The sequence below is a fragment of the Crinia signifera genome, chromosome 9 (genome assembly GCF_055691185.1).
Source record: "Crinia signifera chromosome 9, ASM5569118v1, whole genome shotgun sequence".
NCBI classification, from domain to species: domain Eukaryota; kingdom Metazoa; phylum Chordata; class Amphibia; order Anura; family Myobatrachidae; genus Crinia; species Crinia signifera.
Window position 1 is genome coordinate 129,760,777 of NC_139225.1, and position 21,970 is coordinate 129,782,746.

General features: G+C 41.1%; 1 protein-coding gene across 2 annotated transcripts; it reads right to left on the reverse strand.

The window, feature by feature from the left end:
- Nucleotides 1-4,918: 4,918 nt before the first annotated feature.
- LOC146036026 (cytochrome P450 2C19-like) lies at nucleotides 4,919-21,465 on the reverse strand. 2 transcript variants are annotated; one of them, XM_083159790.1, is made up of 10 exons: nucleotides 21,308-21,465; nucleotides 16,345-16,552; nucleotides 15,264-15,426; nucleotides 14,992-15,141; nucleotides 13,082-13,242; nucleotides 11,337-11,513; nucleotides 10,813-10,954; nucleotides 7,046-7,233; nucleotides 6,245-6,386; nucleotides 4,919-5,174 (listed from the first exon to the last, which is right to left on the reverse strand). In XM_083159790.1, exons 2-10 carry the CDS (start codon nucleotides 16,522-16,524, stop codon nucleotides 4,993-4,995), a joined length of 1,485 nt encoding a protein of 494 aa, XP_083015916.1. In that variant the 5' UTR covers nucleotides 16,525-16,552; nucleotides 21,308-21,465; the 3' UTR covers nucleotides 4,919-4,992. The 2 variants fall into 2 exon arrangements, with proteins under 2 accessions (XP_083015916.1, XP_083015917.1); XM_083159791.1 differs by lacking the exon at nucleotides 21,308-21,465 and adding an exon at nucleotides 20,598-20,743.
- Between the last annotated feature and the right edge of the window lie 505 nt (nucleotides 21,466-21,970).

Here is a 21,970-nt window from a genome sequence, read left to right on the forward strand (position 1 = left end):
AGATCTTTCACGGCGAATAATACAGGCAGATCATTACCAACTATAATAACACTTACCTTAGAACGATCCAAAAGCGCTACAATGAAGTGTCTGACCAACTGTGTATCAAAAAATAAATAAAATAAAAATAAGGGTATACTCCACACAAATGCTTAAAGTTTAACAAAAGACTTGTAGACCATGTAAGCAGTGGTGCAAGTAGAATTTTTTTCTTGGTGGTACTAATAGCCTCCACCAAAAATGGGCGTGGCCATGTGTCATGAGGGGGCGTGGTCACACAAAGCTAGAGGAGTGACTAAGGGCCTTATTCTGATCGGTGCGGCCCGATCAGAATATGCGGCCGCAACCGTGCAGGCGAATCCCCGCCTTCCATACGGATCGCCACCTCCCGTCCGTACGCGGATATGTGGCGATCCGCATGAAATTGGACGGGGATATGCCTCCTCCGTCTTGGGAGCAGCCCCTGCATTCGATGGTCGCCGAACATCGAATGCAGGGCCGCACGCTCCACCAGGTCCCGCAACACAAGACCACACGGACACTTGTCCGTGTGAAATCATGTATGGGGGCGGGCAGCTGACATCCGGCGATGTCAGATGCCCGCCCCGTACCCACGCGTCACGGCCTCATTACCATGCATACGCCCCGCGTTTGCATGGGAACGCCCATGAAACGCGGGGCGTATGCATAGGGTAATGAGGCTAAGTAGCCCCTCACGCCCCTCTACGCCCCCTGTGCGGCGTATAAAGAATCCGTGCGGCGAAATCGCCTGCACATGCGCAGAGTGACCTCTGCACATGCGCAGACGATCAACATCGGCGATCCGTCCGCATGCGGGAATATCCGCACCGATCAGAATAAGGCCCTAAATGACAATAGTGGCTTAGCATCAGGAGACAAGGAATGAGAAACAGGGAATGTCAGGGGGTGGGTTGGCTCTTGCTTGGGGGAGTGACGGGCAGCTTGTGCTTACAATTGTGGAGCCTGCTCTTCATGCTGTCGTAGCTGCTGATGCCTGTTGGTGTGACAGGCTAAATCAACAGTAGCCGATAGCTGCATACAGCACCACTCATAACGCTTGGTGGGCGGGCTGCGGATGCATTATATTTAAAATAAAAATAGAAATGACAGTGGATCAGGGGTAAGTGGTACTGCGTACCTGCAACATATTTCTTACAGGTACTCCGTACCACCCCGTACCACCTTACTTGCAACACTGCATGTAAGTATAGTTGATAAGGCTGGTTTGAATGGTGATGCAGGCTGTGGGGGCATATGTTATACATTTAAAGACACAGGAGCCTGAGAAATGGAGTATTGTTTCTGTAGTCTCTAGACGGGGCTAGAGACTACAGAATTAACATTATATATATATATATATATATATATAATATTTAACTGAACATTATCAATGCTGATAAATAAAATAGCTATATACAGTATATATATATATATATATATATATATATATATATATATATATATATATATATATATATATATATATATATATATATGAAAGAACAAAAAAGGAGCGCACCGATGAGCAGGTAATATATCAAAACTTTTACTAACGGAAATAAGGCTCACATACAATTAGATTAGCACTTATCAGCATGGGACACTTCACACAGCAACTGCAGCATGACCGGTCATCATACGTCAGCCAGATGGAATCAAGGCAGCGGCAGCGTCTCCACGATAGAAGCGATGGGATTCGGACACAGCACGTCAGAAAGAACACACAACGCGTTTAGTCTGACGAAGTCCTAGATGACTATGACTAGATGATTATTCGCCGTGAAAGATCTATGAGCGATACCAAATCACTGGTCATGCTGCAGTTGCTGTGTGAAGTGTCCCATGCTGATAAGTGCTAATCTAATTGTATGTGAGCCTTATTTCCTTTAGTAAAAGTCTTGATATATTACCTGCTCATCTGTGCGCTCCTTTTTTGTTCTTTTATATATATATATATATATATATATATATATATATATATATATATATATATATACTGTATATAGCTATTTTATTTATCAGCATTGATTGATAATGTTCAGTTAAATATATATATATATATATATATATATATATAAAGAAAAGTACCCCTTCAATGCGCTATAGATTTAAAGATTGGAATGGGCAGCAACTAGGGAAGTCCCCTCTGTTAGTAGGGGATAAGGACAGATAGAACAAAGAAATTTTCCCAGTGCGCCCTACGTAAGAGTGTCCTCCACCAGACCAAATAATAGAATACAGTAATGATTCTGTAGCAAGAATATTTAATACAAATGATTTAAAAATTATAATAAAACATCATTTTCATCTGTATATTCATTTCAGTCAGTAAAAGAGAAACCTAACGCGTTTCGTCGCCCCAGCGACTTCCTCAGGGGTTATTTAATCCAAAAAATGGCTCAGGATTGTATAAAGAGCTTTCAGGATTCTGACTTCATATATAACGGATGAGTCCTTATAAGGACTTAAATCCTATATGGTGTAGTGTGGTTTTTCAATTTCCAGATGGTGCCTTTTTTATGTAAAAAGGATAGGGGAAAGGATTCAAGATGAATCAAATGAATCCACTGGTTCCTTACAAGAGTTTTCACACCACCAAGCACTGGACCTGCAGTTTGGTCCAGTGCTTGGTGGTGTGAAAACTCTTGTAAGGAACCAGTGGATTCATTTGATTCATCTTGAATCCTTTCCCCTATCCTTTTTACATAAAAAAGGCACCATCTGGAAATTGAAAAACCACACTACACCATATAGGATTTAAGTCATTATAAGGACTCATCCGTTATATATGAAGTCAGAATCCTGAAAGCTCTTTATACAATCCTGAGCCATTTTTTGGATTAAATAACCCCTGAGGAAGTCGCTGGGGCGACGAAACGCGTTGGTTTCTCTTTTACTGACTGAAATGAATATACAGATGAAAATGATGTTTTATTATAATTTTTAAATCATTTGTATTAAATATTCTTGCTACAGAATCATTACTGTATTCTATTATTTGGTCTGGTGGAGGACACTCTTACGTAGGGCGCACTGGGAAAATTTCTTTGATATATATATATATATATATGTTAATTCTGTAGTCTCTAGCCCCGTCTGTAAATTGATTGCAACTGCAATACATGGCCACTAGATGTCACTCATGCTCATTTGCAAAGATTTCATGACCTTTCTTTGATCTGTCTAACCTTAAACAGATAGCCATGTGAAAATGTTTTTTTCAGAGGTATGAGATTTCTAATGAATATAATTGTTACCAGCACTGCCGTGCTGTCTACGCTAATTACGTCATACGTAAATATCAACATCTTCAAAGACTATGGAATCCGGTGTTTAAAATTACTTTTGAAAATTACAATCATCCGTCAAAATGGGTTGACGTGTGTGTAAAACAATACTCCATTTCTCAGGCTCCTGTGTCTTTAAATGTATAACATATGCCCCCACAGCCTGCATCACCATTCAAACCAGCCTTATCAACTATACTTACATGGTCTACAAGTCTTTTGTTAAACTTTAAGCATTTGTGTGGAGTATACCCTTATTTTTATTTTATTTATTTTTTGATACACGGTTGGTCAGACACTTCGTTGTAGCGCTTTTGGATCGTTCTAAGGTAAGTGTTATTATAGTTGGTAATGATCTGCCTGTATTATTCGCCGTGAAAGATCTATGAGCGATACCAAATCACATTGCCACTGTTGATTTATATCCGATACGCATATCATATTCCTTTTATAGTTTTTTTCTAGCCGGTTTGTGCAATGTGTACGCGTCTTGCTCTTGTAACCATTTTCTCACATCGGCTCTTTTAAATTTATTTTTCAAAGCTTTATAATATTTATTAATGCCGCAAAAACTACCCGGCTTTGATACGTTATAATACCAGGCTTTCAGCTGGCTGTTTTGATGATCAGCGTTGCGAGACATCCTACACAAATCAAATTTGATATTAAACAAGATATACAATTCTACGAATTATATATCTGTTGTATACCATATTTTTCTAACATCTTTTTTTAGCATTTTTTTAGAAATTCTTCCTGCTGGAATAAGATATCTTTAAGCTATCTTTATAAATTAATTTATACAGCTGTGGTGTTATTTGATATAGTGAATATCTGTGTGTGAAGTTACAGCATCAAATCAATTATATTTTATTACTGTTTAATATTTATTTTATACTACTCTGATATCAAATGCGTATCGAGTTTGATATCAACCTGTATAAATGTGGGCGTGGACCTGTCAAAACCAATTAGTTTGAAGAAATAGTGTGCCTTATCTACTCACCTTTTAGGGAGCAATGACTCACTGTCTCTTTTAAGTGAGCTATTCAAAAGAACCGCCTCGCTCATGAGCGACCCATCTCTAGTCTCAAATGGAGATGTGCTTGGAAATGTGAAAGATTATGGCGTGCCCAAAGTTTCCTATGCCAGATTCTAGTGCAAAAACATGCAAGATACGCTTTAAAAAACCCTTATATTCAACTTTGCTTTAGAAACATTACAGTATGTATCATTCACACGTTTTATTTGCTCATTGTACTCCTTTATTGATAAATCAGAAGAGCAAACATAACTTCATTTTAACATATTACCATAACAAAATCCATATTTATCCCAAAGCAAAGACAAGTTTTCTAAGTATAAAGTAAAAAAACTAATAAAAAAGTTAAGAGTGCAACAAATGCTTTCTACTTATATGACTCAGCACCCATATTCAACCATCTGACTGGAAACCAACTGTGCAAACCTGCAGTACTCATGAAATTTAAAACGGTTTGATCCTCTGAACTACAGTTGTTTTGTATGATGAAATTATGGAAAGTGAATCATGTAAGGCAGGTCCATAGCATTGCATTGTGAATCAAATGGACATTTTCTATTGCAGAATATTAATATTGTAGCAAATGTTATTTTATTATACGTCACATTTTTTATTAACATGCTGAAAAGCTTGCTGGAGCTGTTAGCGTGGGACAAAACGGATTTCATAAGGGCGAGGGATAGCGCCATTGGTGTTGGGCAGAGGGGAAATGTCAATATCTGAAGGTTCCTCATCAGATTTCAGGTTGAAGTTCTGCAGGATGAAGGTGAGGAAAATAAAGATCTCCATCTTTGCCAACCCTTCTCCTAGGCAGATCCTCCTCCCTGTAGAGACGGCAAGACAAGAACATTGCGGGTTTGGTTATTTGAGTTTTAAAGTGAAGTTACAGTTGTACCATATAAAAAATTTAAGGCACTTATGCACAGCTGCTATTTTGAAAATAAATTATATAAATACTTATGATTTTACAGAATATTGAATAAACTTATTACAATAAAATATTGATTACTATTTTTAATAAAATAAAATTATGTACATTTTATAAATGTAATTTTAGATTTTAATAAAATATAATTACGGCATAAATCAACCAAAATCGTTACTATTGGTTCATGTTGCAATAAGAAGCCTTCTGGTAGCGGGACTGTCAATACTCTGAGAACATTGCTGCATCCTAGGTTGGAGAAATGCGTCAGGTGACTTGAAATCCACCAGGTATTTGGAACACAGATAGGAAAGTAGTGACCGGAGCAGAACAGATTTGCAGATTATCCGACATGGTCCTGGGAGTGGTCAACAGCAGGAGACTCTGCTTTGCCCCACTGTATGGCTGTTCTAGCCCAAGGAGCCAGGTCTTTAGGACCCGCAGTTCAGCAATGAGTTAATGTCATGGTACAGCCCAAAGTGAACTGCACATATACCTTGCTGGAAGGTGGTTTGTGCCTCACATTGGTACAGGGTCTCATTTTGAAGAATTTTTTTTACACAAGTTCAATTGAACATGAACAGTACTGTACTATTTAGTATTTGGACTTTTTATATAACTGTGGCCACAGGGTGTTGACTTAGGTGCATTATATCAGATTTGAATGTCGGTCCTGTGTGACCTATATGATGTATTATACAGTGTTTCAAAATATTTATTTTTATATTTTTGGTATAATGTAAAATTAATAAACAATTTATAGATCTTTTAAAAACTAGCAGCTTTGCTCAAGACTTCTGCGCCTTCAATTGCCGTATATACAGGTTTCCAGACCTACTTAATGATATATATATATATTTTTTAAGAAAAAAATAATTGGGAGTAATATATTGCTTCATACAGCTTTATTATTTTTTAGTGGTTTTGAATTTTTTTTTTATCTGAACCCAACTTTTTTATTATTTGTACCTGTGGAAAATGGCATGAAAGCTTCATTTTTCTTGAACCTGCCGTTCTCATCCAGAAAGTGACCTGGATCGAATATCTCTGGGTTTTGAAAGTGTTTTGCATCCTTCAAGACAGAGGTCAGAAGAGGAAACACGGTGGTGCCCTTCAAGTAGATGATCAGAAAGACAATAAAAAATAGTGAAAGTGGACAATACAATAAAATCATTTCCCATGATTTAGCTTGCAAACACTGTGGAATGGATTTTAATAATGAATTGTATACTATAGTTTGGAAATATAGGTGGAAGGAATTGTCCATCTACCACAACAATATGACATCATAGATTGGTACCAACATAAATAGAACAGTTCTAAAGCAGAGCCCACATCTAACTATGGGTCATCTGCTTCCATAGCATACAGAGGGGTAGATGTATGAAGCAGTGTTAAGGGAGGAGAAGTGAGTCAGAGGAGAAATGGCCTATGGCAACCAATCAGCACAGAAGTAACACTGATCATTTGCATAATATTAAATTATGCAGAGCAGCTGATTGGGGGCCATGGGCCAATTCTCCCCTGGCTCACTTCTCCTCCCTTATCACTGATTCATTCATCTACCCTTCTGTGCTTGATGAACACAGTCACATCTTTCAATATAATGCGTAGAAGCAGGGAGGATGGTGACAAGGGATACATAGGGATGACTGGCAGTGGGGATGCATGCATTCTAATCAATACAATATTACACATTAGTAGATTCTGAAACAATCATAAGAAGTTTCTGCATAATTTATTAGTGTAGTAGTAAACAATTCCTCTGACCTTGGGGATTGTGTAGCCTCTGAAGATGGTGGTTTCAGATACTGCATGGGGTACACCCGTAGGCACAATGTCTGTATATCTCTGCATCTCGTGGATGACAGCATCTGTATATGGCATTTTGTCCCGATCCTCTATAGAGGGAGGACAGTTCTGGCCAATCACCTGGTCAATTTCTTTCTGTACTTTGGCTGAGGAAAGATGAATATCTAAAATTAAATTTAGTTTGGGTTCCATTCCATATTTAACAAAGAGAAGTAAGCTTAGCTTTCACTCACTGTGAATGCACCACATTAGCAGCAGAGGCACTTTAAGAGGGAGCCAGTGTGGAGGTTCTAATTGAACCCCTCCTCTCCTGTGGTGCTGTAGATTGTGGCATAGAGAGGGGGGAGTGTGTACTTTTAGGCCTGATGGAGGGGCACCGGGTCCCATTTCTTTATTGCAGGGGGTCAGGCAGTGGCAAGAGAGATGACAGCAACAGCACAGCCTCTATCCGCAGCCCAGCACACTCTGTTCAGGGCCGTGTGCTGAGCTTGGGAGAGAGACAACTGCAACGGCAGCCTGTTTTCTCTCTCTCCCAGTGGTGTAGATTTTTTCTCTCACAGGGGCATGGTCACACCTCCTCCTAGTAGCCACACCCCTTCATTTAACCAGAGCTCTGGCAGTATACTCTGACATTGGGCAAATCACTGGAAAATAGTCACAGTGACCATTCTCTCAGGTTTATTTGCAGCTCTGCAGCCACTGCTGGGCAGATAGATTGGTAAGAACAATGAAGTGGGTACATGGTGTGCTTGTGTGCACCACATACAGTAACTTGCACACATTATAGATATGCCAGTGGTTAGCAGTATGGTCCCCATTGCTGAAAGCGGAGACTAAGGTGAACCTTCTGGTTTCAGCAAAGCCTTCCAGGCTATGATGAATGTCCCTGGGTGGAAAAACCCAATGCACCTGCACATCAATTAGCAGAAACAAAGTGGAAAATGCCATAAAGAAGGAGCAGAACGCTGGGCCATGTCAGAGAGGTGAATTTTGTTAAATGTTAATTTTCATTTACTATTGAAGAACCGAATGGAAGATGAGTAGGTCACACTATGGGGAGGAGGCAGCATCAACTCCAAGCACTGCCTCATGCCCCGCCCCCTGATAATGTGCCGCCGCTCCACCCCGCACCCTGATGACATCAGTGACATGGCTTATTGCCGGGTTGCTTTACCTTGCAAATGCAGGTTGCTCCTGGGACGGACCTGTGTCCAAATCCTGATTGTGACCCCGCATTTGCAATGTGAAAGTGGGATTGCAAAGCTTTCACTGGCTGGGGTGAAGCGGTTATACCTTTTAAGTTTTCAATTGTTTACATATATGACCATAGAACAAGTGCTCGGTAATTCAAGAAAATGTCTTAAGCGATGAGGAAGTGAGGGGTGAAGAAGTATTTAAGAAAAAGTTGCAAAAATAAATACAGCTTTTTTTTTTAAAATTAGATAAATCTCAAATCATATATATGTGTATGTTTTCTCTCTATATGTGAGACATATATGTGTATGTATACTTTTTTCCTTTCCATGTGCGATCCTAACTTGTCACTCTCTTTGTACAAGATATATGTAGGATATGTTCTCTATATATCTTCCATATTATATATACAGTTCTCCATATGCACCTTTTGTGTACATACGCATGTATACAACTCCATGTCCATATAAACACTATTACCGTATATCCTCTTTAAACTCTGGGATAACAATAAACGTATTACTGATACTAAGTGATTATATGTATGTATGTATGTATATATATATATATATATATATATATATATTTATATATATATATATATATATATATATATATATATATTTATTTATTTTTGTTATTATTTACCATCTATATTATTTATTTATATTCATTATTTTTATTGTGACTATTATCTACTGGATATCTATATCCTTTATTATATTATAATTTATTGATGAATTAATCTCTTGTACTATATTCACTGCATCAAACTAAACGTAAATATTTCTCTATCTTGTTTTTCCTGAAAAAATTCTTTTATCATAAACTCCTGCATAATCCATCTCTTATGTATGTATATATTATATTGTCCCCATATGCATTATAGACGCTACAGTACTACTTACTCACAGCATGTTATAATCCATCTCTTATGTATGTATATACTGTATTGTCCCCATATGCATTACAGATGCTACAGTACCACCTACTCACAGCATGTCATACATCAATATGTATGACACGCATATGCGTCTCACCATGATTATACAGCCAGCTCTCAGCATAAGAGGACTCCGGACTTCCGGGTCCTGAGCGCCGTGACACGCATATGCGTGTCACAGGACGCGTCATGGGGATCCGTCCACATAGCCAATGGACGTGACGGTCCACCTGTGCACGCGTCAGTGCTAGTGGACGCGCACAGCATGCGTTCCACAAGCCGGAAGCTGGAACGCAGCGTGCGTTCCAGCCGGCCACAAAGCACTTAAAGAAATGTTTTCGTCTAAACTCCATTTTCCACAAGGCAAATAACCATATCATTGATTTCTATTAACTGTATATAGGTCTGCCTCCTATACCAATTAGCACTTGCACTTTATTTTCTAAGTATATACGTTCTAGGGATCAATTTGGTAATTATCTTCATTGATTGTATACTTCCTGTCTAAGGATATTTAAAGTCAGCCCACTGACCAAGTGCCATACCTTTGATAAAGCCGTGAGGTCACGGTGAAACATGTTAGGCAGCACTTGCTTTTATTGAAAAAGGACTGGGAAGAACCTTTACTCTGCCTACTGCCCCCTACCCCTTGCCACCTACTCTCCTGGAAGCTTCCCTTTCATTGCCACCCTCCGGACCCCAGTCTTATTGTTATCTCCAAATTGGGAGTCATCTACTTGTATCCTGTGGACATCCAACATCGCACCATCGTGAGGACCCTTCATTCTGAAGGTATACAGATCTTCCTCCAGCGAAAAAATAACCACAGCTTTCATCCACTACTGGGATCAGCGCAAACCTAGTGAGGACCCCAAATTTTTGGGAACCAGACCATCCTCCAGCGTCTCCTATTACCATCCAGGACGGCAAATTATTAACCACCAATTCGGTAGTGCACTATCCGGAGAGCTTCCCCCCTCATCCCAAGGGACACAAAGGCAGCTACGCAGAGACATAAGTATTGTCTTCCTTGTCCTATCTATTATATATGTAAAATGTCTTATTATTATCGTGTTTTGTTATTGACATATTATTATTGTCTTGTCATAAATTGCTTGTTTTTTAATATTTTTATACAAATTAAAATTGTGATATCCAATTGATCCACTTAGCGCTCCACCTTTTTTTCCCCAATTTTGCCGGGTTGCTTTACCTTGCAAATGCAGGTTGCTCCTGGGACGGACCTGTGTCCAAATCCTGATTGTGACCCCGCATTTGCAATGTGAAAGTGGGATTGCAAAGCTTTCACTGGCTGGGGTGAAGTGGTTATACCTTTTAAGTTTTCAATTGTTTACATATATGACCATAGAAGTGCTCGTTAATTCAAGAAAATGTCTTAAGCGATGAGGAAGTGAGGGGTGAAGAAGTATTTAAGAAAAAGTTGCAAAAATAAATACAGCTTTTTTTTAAAATTAGATAAATCTCAAATCATCACCTTAGTGCATTTAATCACTGCGGCCACAGCACTGAAATATGCCCCAAAAAGGGCAAATTGTTTTTATAACATTTCTGATTATAGGTACAACACCTTGAATGTCCGGGTACTTGAGCAAAATCCTCAAACTACGTCTCAAAGTTGTGGTTGTAGTTTCTGTCCCGGCAAAGAAAAGGTTCATCACGGTGACAAATAAGTTTTCAAAGTGGTACTCTGTGTTAGGATTTTCCTTCTCCTGAAAAATGTAATTAAAAAAAATAAAAATGTATCTGACCTAGATACATTTTGGATTGATTCAAAGATTTTGAATCTGTTAATTACAGATGGTGGAGGCGGCCAATTTGTGAATATTTTCTTCCATTTTTATATATTAATGCATGAATGTGTTGCTTTTTATGCAAATTAAATTAAAAGTAACCAATCCTGTGATGTTCTTGCCTTGCTGTCTCCACAGGTACATTGTTGACCCCATGGCCCATACCCATGGGTGACCCGAGTTTAGTGTGAAAAGGTCTAAGCCGGGTTGGACCCTCGTTTGCGATGTGAAAGTGCTATTACAGTATACAAACATTCTCTACTGCCTCCACTGTCTGTAGGCACAAGTAAGTCTTACGTGCCTCCTCCATCTGCATAAGGAAGCAATCAATTAAATCCCGGGGAAAGTCCTTGTCCAACGTCTTCTGATGTTCCTTCACTTTTTCCTTCACAAATGCTTTCAACTTGGCAATATTGCTAAATACTTTCTGGTGCGGTCCAGGAATATTACTGATAAGTTTTGGAAAAGAGTTGAGAAGCTGTAATGTAAATACAATTGAGAAAATAAAATAGACAATTTCACAAGGAGGACTAAAAAGTAAAGCCAGGTATAACTGTAGACAACAATTTGAGTGCGAAGCATCAATCATTGTTTTCTGCGTGCAATGCATCCCGCCACATTCTGCATGCATATCGGTGTAAGAGCTGTCTTCTGCAAAGTTTGGACTACTGCGTTTAGACCTAAAGTCCACCCTGGGCATGCATCTACTGAGCACACACCAGGAGGCAGGCTCCTTAGAGGGATTGGATTGGAATCCTCTCAGCTGGAAAGTGTGATATAAACCATCTCATCCAAGCCCTGGGATTTATTATATTCCATGTCTTGGTACATATGCTGTACTCAGCCACCCCTCCAAAAAACGTCATTTTCTGAGTTTTTCTGCACTTTTAAAATTAGAGAGTCCAGCCCCTTTACCTAAACAGAAAACTAATGTGCAATATCCTTGATGCAAGAAATCCATCTAAAGTCAAAAAGATCTATTAAGGAAGCCAATCCCGGGATTCAGAATCGAAAAATGCAGAATCCCAGGATTGGATTCCTTAACTAAAAATGCCTTGGCTGCCCCATATATTTACTGTGCGGGTGCGGTCGGATGCCAGACGGGCAGGTGGTGTGGCCGAGAGCCGGGCGGGTGAGCGGTGAGGCTGGGAGCCATGCAATGCGGCCGAGAACAAGGCGGGCAAGCAGTTCAGCAGGAGAGAGGCGGCCAGAGGCAGGCGGAAAGGCTGTGCATCATGCGCAGCATGAATTCTGACCACGTCACACTGCGCAGAGCAGCACAGCTAGGGATGGGAGAAGCAGGGCAGCATCTGAGCGGGTGCTCAGATGCTGCCCGGCATTAGCCTGCACATGCACAATCTAATCCTGAAAACCCGAGATTGGCCACCCTAATCTCTGTGTACCCTCAACTCTGAATGACCCAAATTCAAATTAGGACAGACACTGACCTAATTCTATGCACAAATGCCCAGCTGATACCCAATTACACCTATTCAGCCACAAGTGGAGATGTCACAAGTGGATATGAAGATCAGATATGTACAATGATCTATAGTTAAATTTGCATATTTCTATGGAAATATGAAAAGTCAACAAAAGAAAGAAATATACAAACGTCATGTAAAAAGTAAAATAGCAATGCTAACCATTGTCAACTATGCTACTTTGAACACTTCAGGCATTGTTAATATTGGCAGAAAGCAAACACTTGTCCTCATGTTACTGTACTAGTCCATGAAAACGCTGACCTGAAAAATATCTTAAAACATCCAGGTATTTCCTTAGATATATAAATGTATAATTGGTGAACGAACAACTCATTTAAAAAAATCATTACATCAATTAGTATGTATTAGATGCTTAATTAATTGCTAAAAATTGCCAACCCATTAAGTCCTCGAAGACATCGGCAAGCATGTAACATGGGTAAGGTTAGAGATTTCTACAGCATTTTCCCACATTTAAAGAGTATACAGTAGTGACAGAGCCTTTTACCTGCATTTCGCAGCTTCAATGCATTTAAATACTCCCCCAAGAAGCCTTTACCTGTCCAATGGAAGAAGTTATTATCTTGAATACTTCTTTCAGCATGGCATGCAGGCCCAGGAACTCCTTGTCTTCATATTCAAAACGTTCTCCAAATACAATAGAACAGATCATGTTCGAAACCGCAATGGTCAAGAGGTAAGTGGGGTCAACAGGTGCACCTAGGAAGTGGTTGCAAAGGTATTCAGGAGTTAAGAAAACTAAATCACATGTTTACATAGTTAAAATACTGTACCAGCTTTCTGGTGATTTTTTTTTTACGGGAATACAAGTACAAACTAAAGATACAAGTAGCAGATGTAGTGGGATTAAGAGATATGAAAAAAATGAACATGTGAAGAGAACAAATTTGAAATATCTTCCAATATTCATATATTTAAAATGTAGGTGGTCCATCAGTTCTGAGATACAGGGTCGACCATGTTTAGGTCGACAATACCATGATCAACCACTAGTGGTCGAAGGCGTCTAGTTAGACATTAGACATCTAGTTAGGGACATTGGCTCAAACTTTCTTGAAATACAGCACCCTAGAGCAGTGGCGCAACTATACATTTTGTGTCCTCTTTCCACAAAAGAAAAAAACTTTCTGAACCCCTCCCCCCCTTCTACATAGTACCTGTTCATTGTCAGGGGTTCTGCTCATTGTCAGGGGATCCCCCACCCCGGCCTCTGTGGTTCAGTATTCCTGGCAGAGGCCGCTGTTTGCAATGACAACCTTTCAGGCAGTCAGAGCCTCTCTGCTGCACTGACCGTGGTATCTCGAGGTCGGACAGTTGTCCCCAAAATACCCCCAGCACCCACAAACCACCCAGTGCCTTCCAAGCCACTGCAGAGTCTGTTGCTAGGTCACTTACCTAGAGTATCAGTATTTTGTTCAAACCCTAGAGTATTTGGGAGAAAAATATTAAATTAAAGTAAATTGTGCCTACCTCTCATCCTTAGATTCAATAATGTGGTAGTGTATAGGGGATAGGGTAATTAGTTTGACTCTATTTAGGTCGACATGCGTTGGGCCGACCACTAAAGGTCAACAGGACTTAGATTGACACCTAAATTAGGTCAACATGGCTAAGGTCATCAGAGTTGGGAAGTCGACACAAGCATTAGGTTGGCCACCTTAGTGATGTTGACCTACTGTATTTCAGACCTGTCTACCTTCAGTGGTTGTCCCAATATTGGTCCACCCAATGACCCATACCCGTATAGAGTTGTGTTTCCACATGTGTTATAAACTTATGTTTGCAGCCATTCGCGCTGGTTTTGCCTATTTCTTATCATAATTTGATTTGGTCCTGGACAATCAAGCCACGGCATCCCAACAAGGCTGCCTAAGAACGTCGTTTGGGAACCACAGATCTAAGAGTTCAGTATGATTTATGAATATTCGCAAGCATGAAATAAAAATGCTTTTTTCTACCTATTTAGACTTGGTTGTATCTGCCTTTAAACGTTAGCTATACATACTGTAGGTAGCAAATGCTTTTCTGTTTTCAAGATGCATTTGACATTGGTAATGAACATCAAGTTTGGCATAGGCACCTATATAAATATGCTAAATTTATACCATAACCTTAAAGCAATATTATTTATTATTATGGAAATAAGCTACTGTACAACTAAAGGTTAGATAATAAATTATAAACCACTTTATAAAAAACATTCTCTCTTTAAAAACAATTTTAAAAGGATCATTTAAATCACTACAACTTCGTAAATTATCAAAGTTACTATACATTATAAATCTAAATGTAATTAAAACTAAAATGTAAAAAAAAATAGTTTTATACATTTTTAACAGATCTATATTTGATATTTATACAGCTATAATATACTGTATGGCTGTGTATTACTCTCCTTTGAGCCATTTGCACCTTTCCAGAGTAAACCATATTTATTTTCCAACCAACCTGATGTTTTATTAAACTCATCACTAAGATACCGGCACTCCTCCTGGATTCGTTCCTCGATGCTCTTCTTCCCCATTCCAAAATTCCTCAATGTCATCAGAGAGAAGCGACGCAGCTGTTTCCAGCGCTCCCCATTACTAAGAATAACTCCTTTAGAAATAAAGTCATCATTTAATTGCAACAACAAAACTCTTTTATCTACAAGTTTGATCAAAACTCCTATACTGTTGGATTACATCAATCCAAAAGAAGTGTGGGGATGTACTACCTACCATAGTCTTTGAAAATAAGTTCTGCTGCAGGAATCTTTGCCCTTTGGCTAAAGACATTGGCATTGTCCACCAAAGCCTCCTTTACTACATCATGTCCATGTAAGACGACCACGGTCCTTGGTCCAAGATGAACAGTGAATACATCTCCATAGATCTTGGCGAGCTATGATAAGACCAACATACAAATATCATAGTCTTTAGAGAATTATAAAAAATTTGGTAAATTTGTAATGGTCATTGGTATAATCTGGTCCTAGAGGGACTGACCCATTAAATAGTTAAGTATATAAGTTGAGTGGCGCTGACGCACAGGTATCCTTCCCCATTTCCCGATGCTAAAAAAACATTAAATAGGTCACTGCCGCTAGGTGACATAGAAATCATTAACCTTATAAATATATCGCTTTTATTATCATCTTTAGCTGTAGAAATGTGATCTATAGGCATACCGGCATTTGAGATGTCAGTAGCCCGAATCCGGATGCTGGAATACTGACACCGATAAGAAGACCGGAATTCTGACACCATTTACAATGTTGGCGCTGGAATACTGACTGTCTGCTTTCCAAATATTGTATAAGTATGGTTAGGGTAAGGCTGCTGGGGTGGTGAGTTAGATTTATGCAGTACTGGAAAGGTTAGGGTTAGGCTGCAAGGGGGGGGGGATTTGTGTTAGAATGTTGGGGTGAGGGTTTGGGTCAGACACAAGAAACAAGGGTTAGGCACTACCAGGGTATGGTTATTGTTAGGCACTAAGGGTTGGTTAGGGTTATGCTGCAAATAGAGAGAATTAGGGTTGTGGGAGGGGGATTTAGGATGCTTACACCCAGCATAGGGCTGTTACAAGTTTCAATGATGCAACTTAAGCTTCCATCTACAGATACACCAAGGAGTATTTAAGAATCTAAAGATGATCCAAGTTGACGTTTCAGTCCTGGCACATTCAGATGCATGGATGCTCACAAGGAAAGGCCTTGTAGCAGGGTTTGCATAAAAATGCAGAAGAAAAACATTATGTCCTTAGTTTGATACAAAAATTCTAAAAACATACATTTCAGTTTTTAGAATATCCAATTCTCACCTTTACTAAGGACTTCGGCAGCTCTTTCATGTTCAGCTGTAGGATGTTCCCCAGGAGAGGAATTGGAGTAGGTCCAGGTGGCATGTCCTTCCACTTATTGTTCTCACCATACATAAAGAGGAATATGAGGCAGGTGACACAGAGAACCAGAATAAGGGTCCCAGTTCCAATGAGGTCCATTGTCACAGCTGGGTGGGTGGGAATAAGACTGCAAGGTAGACATAGAGCAGGGAAAGTAATCTGCTGTAGATCAATGATTGGCCAACAGAAACATTTCAAGATTCAACATTGGCAATATCAATCTGCCCTAAAATGATTTCTGCAACCTCACATCTGTCATGTATGTGTCCAAAAAGCATGATTGGCTGAAGTCATGTGTTCAGTTTAGAAATGAGAGGGTCTGGATTTAATTTGATCTCAAAAACATCATCTTATTGTCTTTCGGCTCTCACGTGCTTTGGATAGCCAAAAAGATAAATACGGATAGATCGCAGCTTTCGCGATTGTGTTGAAAAGAGTAAATCTGTACCCGTACAGCTCTAGTTTAATTCCCAATGACAGCTGATATGTGTGGGGTGTTTGTATGTTGCCTGTGTTGCATAGTCTTTCTATGGATTCTCCAACTTCATCCCACACTCCAAAAACATACTGGTTAATGGACTGCTGACAAATAAAGAAACCCTAGTTTGTATGTCACCCCCCCTCCCCGCAGCCTAACCTTGCCCTCCCTCCCCGCATCCTAACCCTAACCCGCACAAGCAGCACCGTTCAGTGCTAATGTTATTATCAGCCCTTACACTGTATTAAAGCCATGCAACCAAATACAGAGGGACTAGAATTCCCAGTCTGAGCAACTGAGTCCAAATCATCAGAAGCATGATTGGGACTTGCAGAATCCCCATCAGATTATGGCCTCCAAAGTACGCAATAAAGTGCCTGAATATAAAGTCACTTCTGTGACATGCTCACTATACTGTATCAGACCACCGCCTCTGTTATAGCTTGTAGGGGTTACAAGGATAAGGCCATTTTCCAACTGGAATCCAAAGTCATTTTTACCCATAACACCTTTCACCACTTTGGCCTCAATGAATATCTGTCTTATTTACCTACTTCTGATGTGCTCTGTCCAGGAGAGCATCCAGTTCTGTTCAGCTGTGAGTGGAGCAGGGATAAGGATGCAGCGAAGGGGGATGGGCTGGAGGCGGTTGTTTATGAGGAGATACTGTAGGATGGGGTGTGGAGATCAGGATCACATCACTGTAGCAAGGCCTCTGCCTTACAATGCTAAGATTATGGTATTGTATTGGATGGGGCATGGCTGCAATGATGCAATTCAGTCAGAATCACATAATCTGACACCCACTTTACTTGGTAAGTGGGTGGCTTAAAATCCAGAGACTTGCCTGTCTTTTTCAGGGGCCGGAAGGGACACAGTGCCCCATTAAAATTTTCAGATTACTGTATATTCCCTAACATAGACGTGTACACACACAAAGTATAAACAGTAGGGTAGTGTTAAATTAGTCACAAAGTAATTAACATATCACCATGTTTGATGGAGTGCGGGAGGAAACAGTATTACCTGTGCACACATGGGAGAACACAGCGCCACACTGATAAGGTTATGGTCAGGAATTTAACTTATGATTGTAAGGCAGCAACGCTAACCCTTATGCTACACACAATACTGTATGTACACTACCTACATTTACACGTACCTTGCAGAGAGGTAAATTAGGAGGCATATATAGAATTAAGCTGGGTACACACTAGACGAAGGGCACCATGAGCGATAGTCACTGATGATTTCCCTTGAACTTCCAGACGTAGTGTTCATTCTAGCATCCGCTATCTTTGAAAACCCATGCAGTTCCTCTTCCCTGCCTGGGGTGTCGCTGTCTGCTGTAGTGCTTTTAGCATAGTGTGGCCTGTATATCAGCACTGATATGCAAACCGGACCTGTGCTAGAAACACCCCAGCAGACAGCGACACCCCAGGCAGGGAGCAGGAACTTCATGGGTTTTCAAAGATAGCGGGTGCTAGAATGAACACTTATATAAGTCCTAATTAAGTTGCTTGGATGGGATCAGAAGGTCGGACCACTCAGAGCCCCCTCCCGGCGGTGGGGAAGGGGGTCACATGCGATACATTGCATGTGAAAGGACCACATGTGAAGGAAAGTCCAGCTCAAGGGGGGTTGGATGGCCATACACTGCTGCAAGTAGTGTATGGCCAGCTTTAGTGGATGATAATGATAATGCATACCATACTTACCTACTCTCTTAAGAAGGTGTGGAAGACTCCTGATTCTTCAGGTAGCCCCCCAGACCCTTGGAGTTGTGGGTACTCCTCCTGTCTGCATACTGGTAAAATGGGCAAAATTGGGAGACAATTGCTGGAATCATGGGTCAGAGTAATGTCATTTGTGTCATTTAGCCCTGCCTCTTCGCTTCGGACAAATGTGTCATAGCATTTTGCTGTGAATAGGGTGTGGCTTAAAGCGTTGTACGCACAGCGATAATGGAGCAAATCTATGGGCTGAAAATTCCTCAGTATATATACACTGAGCAATTTTCATCCATACAAGTGATTTCGATGGGGGTGAGTGGCTTTGGATAGCACGTCACTATGAAAAACTATCCATTCAGCTGGGAACACCAGCAGATAAACAGCGACGGCGGCTGATAATGCGGAAGGGCGTATCAGCGCTCATTGCCGGGACATACACACTGGGTGGTTTAAGCTGGAAGCAGCTCAATACACCTAAAGCTAGCTGCTTTCAGCTTCAAATCGCCCAGTGTGTATGCTCCACCGATGAGCGCTGATACGACTATTTGGAAAACATATTTTCTACTTCTAGCGGGATTATTTATTGAAGATTGCTTTTTGGACATTTTTCTTTCTGTTTTGCAAGCTGCCCATTAAATAAAGGAAAAACTAAAAGAAAACCAACCAAAAGGAAAACTTTAGAACCACCATCATTTATTTCACATAGACAAGTATGGCATCCACAGTTTTAAAATAGACCCCAAAACCATGGTAATGCCAGGTGCATTGTTTAGGTGAGTTTCTTGTTGTTTTTTGTAATTTTATCTGCTGCCAGTTTTGAGCAGAAATAGTGAAATGAAAGACAGAATCCATTTGGTTGCTATGGCAGGATTGCCTACATAACCCTCCCCATGAGGGAGAAAATGCTCTGTTCCTGGTCTTCCCTGGTAATGTATGATTGCCATCACCTGTGGGGAGCTAGGTAATTGATAAGAAAGGTGTTTCACCACAGGTGATGGCAATCATACATTACCAGGGAAGTCCAGGAACAGAGCATTTTCTCCCTCATAAGGAGGGTCAGGTAGGCAACCCTCTTTTAGCCGTAAATAATGTGTAATTACATGAACCTACTTTCCTTTCTTACTGGGACACACGTGAATTCACAGGTTCTGTGGCTGACTAAAATCAGGTGCAATTCAGGCTTGGAATGAGAAGCTGCAGCATAGGCGCCGAAACCGCGGGTGATCCGGGGCCCGAGCACCCACGGCACGGGCCACAGCAGCGGGGGTCCCTGCGGCGGATGGGAATTAGTAGCGGTAGCTGCTAGTTCCCATCTTCCGCAGGGACCCTGCTGCTGATGGCATATGTGCTGCTGGGACCCCGTTGCAGCGCTGCTGTTGCTAGGATCCCGGACCCCGACGGCGAGCGTGGGGGGGTGGCTGGTCTGTGGGAGCACCCACCAGAAAAAAATGGAAATTGGCGCCCCTGAGCTGCAGAACCTTTGGAATTCCTGAGTGACTGTGTTTAAAAGGGGGTATGAGTCATAGGGTTGACACTGTGAAGGTCGACACATTAAATGGGTTGACAAGGTCGGAAGGTGGGGAAGGTCTGACTGGCTCACCAGCCGGTGCTGCATTTTAATTGGCCACCAGCATCCTAAGTTGAAGTGCACCGGGACCTCCGGGCTGCAGCTCAGTGGAAGAGAAGAAGGGGAGCAGGAGGTAAAGTGAGGAGGGAGGGCCCAGGGCCCGGACTGGAAATGAGTCCCGAACCCCAAAATTTCTGATGGCATTCCTGCAAATTATATAAAACCGCTGCCAAATATTACTGCCTTTTTTCAGAATATTTCCGATTTGGAAACATAATGAACTTAAAATTGGATTTTATATTGGACAGTGAATATAAAAGTTGCACGAACATGATCTTACTTTTCACACATACGAATCACTCACACTTCACCACAGCAGTTGTATCTTGTTTACCTCCTTGTATGGCCGACAGTTCTGCTCAGCTGCTGACTTGTCCAGTGTAGCCTGTCTATCTGCACAATCCCTCTATATGTTGTACTCTATGTTAAGACCTCCCCTGTGCACAGTATTAGCCATAAACCAGCGCCCAGCAGTGTAGCAATGAATCCCTCCCTCCACATTACACTCAGTCAGTTCATAGTAATACGCCTGAAAGAGTAGAGGTCAATCTGTTGTAAAACTGCTGTCAGACAGATCTGTATAATTGCAGACAACTTCGGCTTTCTGTGCCCTAGGTGTGCAAACACAAGTGTGAGCAACAGGTCTCCATTATTGTTACCATGTAGATGTGGGGCTACAGATCCCAGCATGCCTTACAACAGTTTTAGCAGGCCCTATATAGATAATTAAATTCAGGGTTGCCTACCTGACCCTCTCCTTCAGGGAGAAAATGCTCTGTTCCTTCCCTGGTAATGTAGGATTGCCATCACCTGTGGTGAGCTAGGTAATTGATAAGAAAGGCGTTTCACCACAGGTGAGAGCAATCATACATTACCGTGGATGTCCGGGAACAGAGCATTTTCTCCCTAAAGGAGAGGGTCAGGAAGGCAACCCTGAAATTGTAGGGTTAGTATTAAAGTAACAGATACAGCATATATGTCAATTTGATATAATGTAAATTCAAATAGTACCTGTATTTAAGAAAAAGAATAGAACTCTCTCACCTGTGGGTGGTTGGTGGTCTCTGCAATGCCTAGTTCACAGCAGCAGATGGAAGTCCACAGCCCAGAGCTGCAGGATAATGACAAGGTACAGTAGTTCTAAGCAGCAGACACACACAGCTTGGTGTACTCCTGCCTAATCTGTGCATTAATACTAAAGGGCATGGCAGCAACAGGTCAGAGTCCAGTTCCAAAGTCTGGCAACAACAGGGGCAGATTTGGCCCTGTTAATTCTTTTTTAGAAGTTGCCTCACATTGGCAGTAGCTTATGTAATGTAGGCAAAACCAACACCAAACTAAATGGGATGAATACATCTTTACACCTGAGTGGAAGCTGTTGGTTTAGTATGCTTGGTATGCCTTTAAGCATGGTTGCCTACCTGACGCTCTCCTTCAGGGAGAAAATGCTCTGTTCCTGGCCTTCCATGGTAATGTATGATTGCCATCACCTGTGGTGAAACACCTTTCTTATCAATTACCCAGGGTTTGCTACCCTCCCGGAATGGCCAGGAGAGTCCCGGAAATCAGGTCCCCCGCCCGGCCCCCCCGGAAAGGACGGCAACCCTCCCACATTGTCCTTCATCTCCAGCGGAGGAGGGTTCCGTGGGTAAAATGACGCGATCGCGTCACTTAAACCCTGCTCCCCGCAGTGCAATGCATAAAATA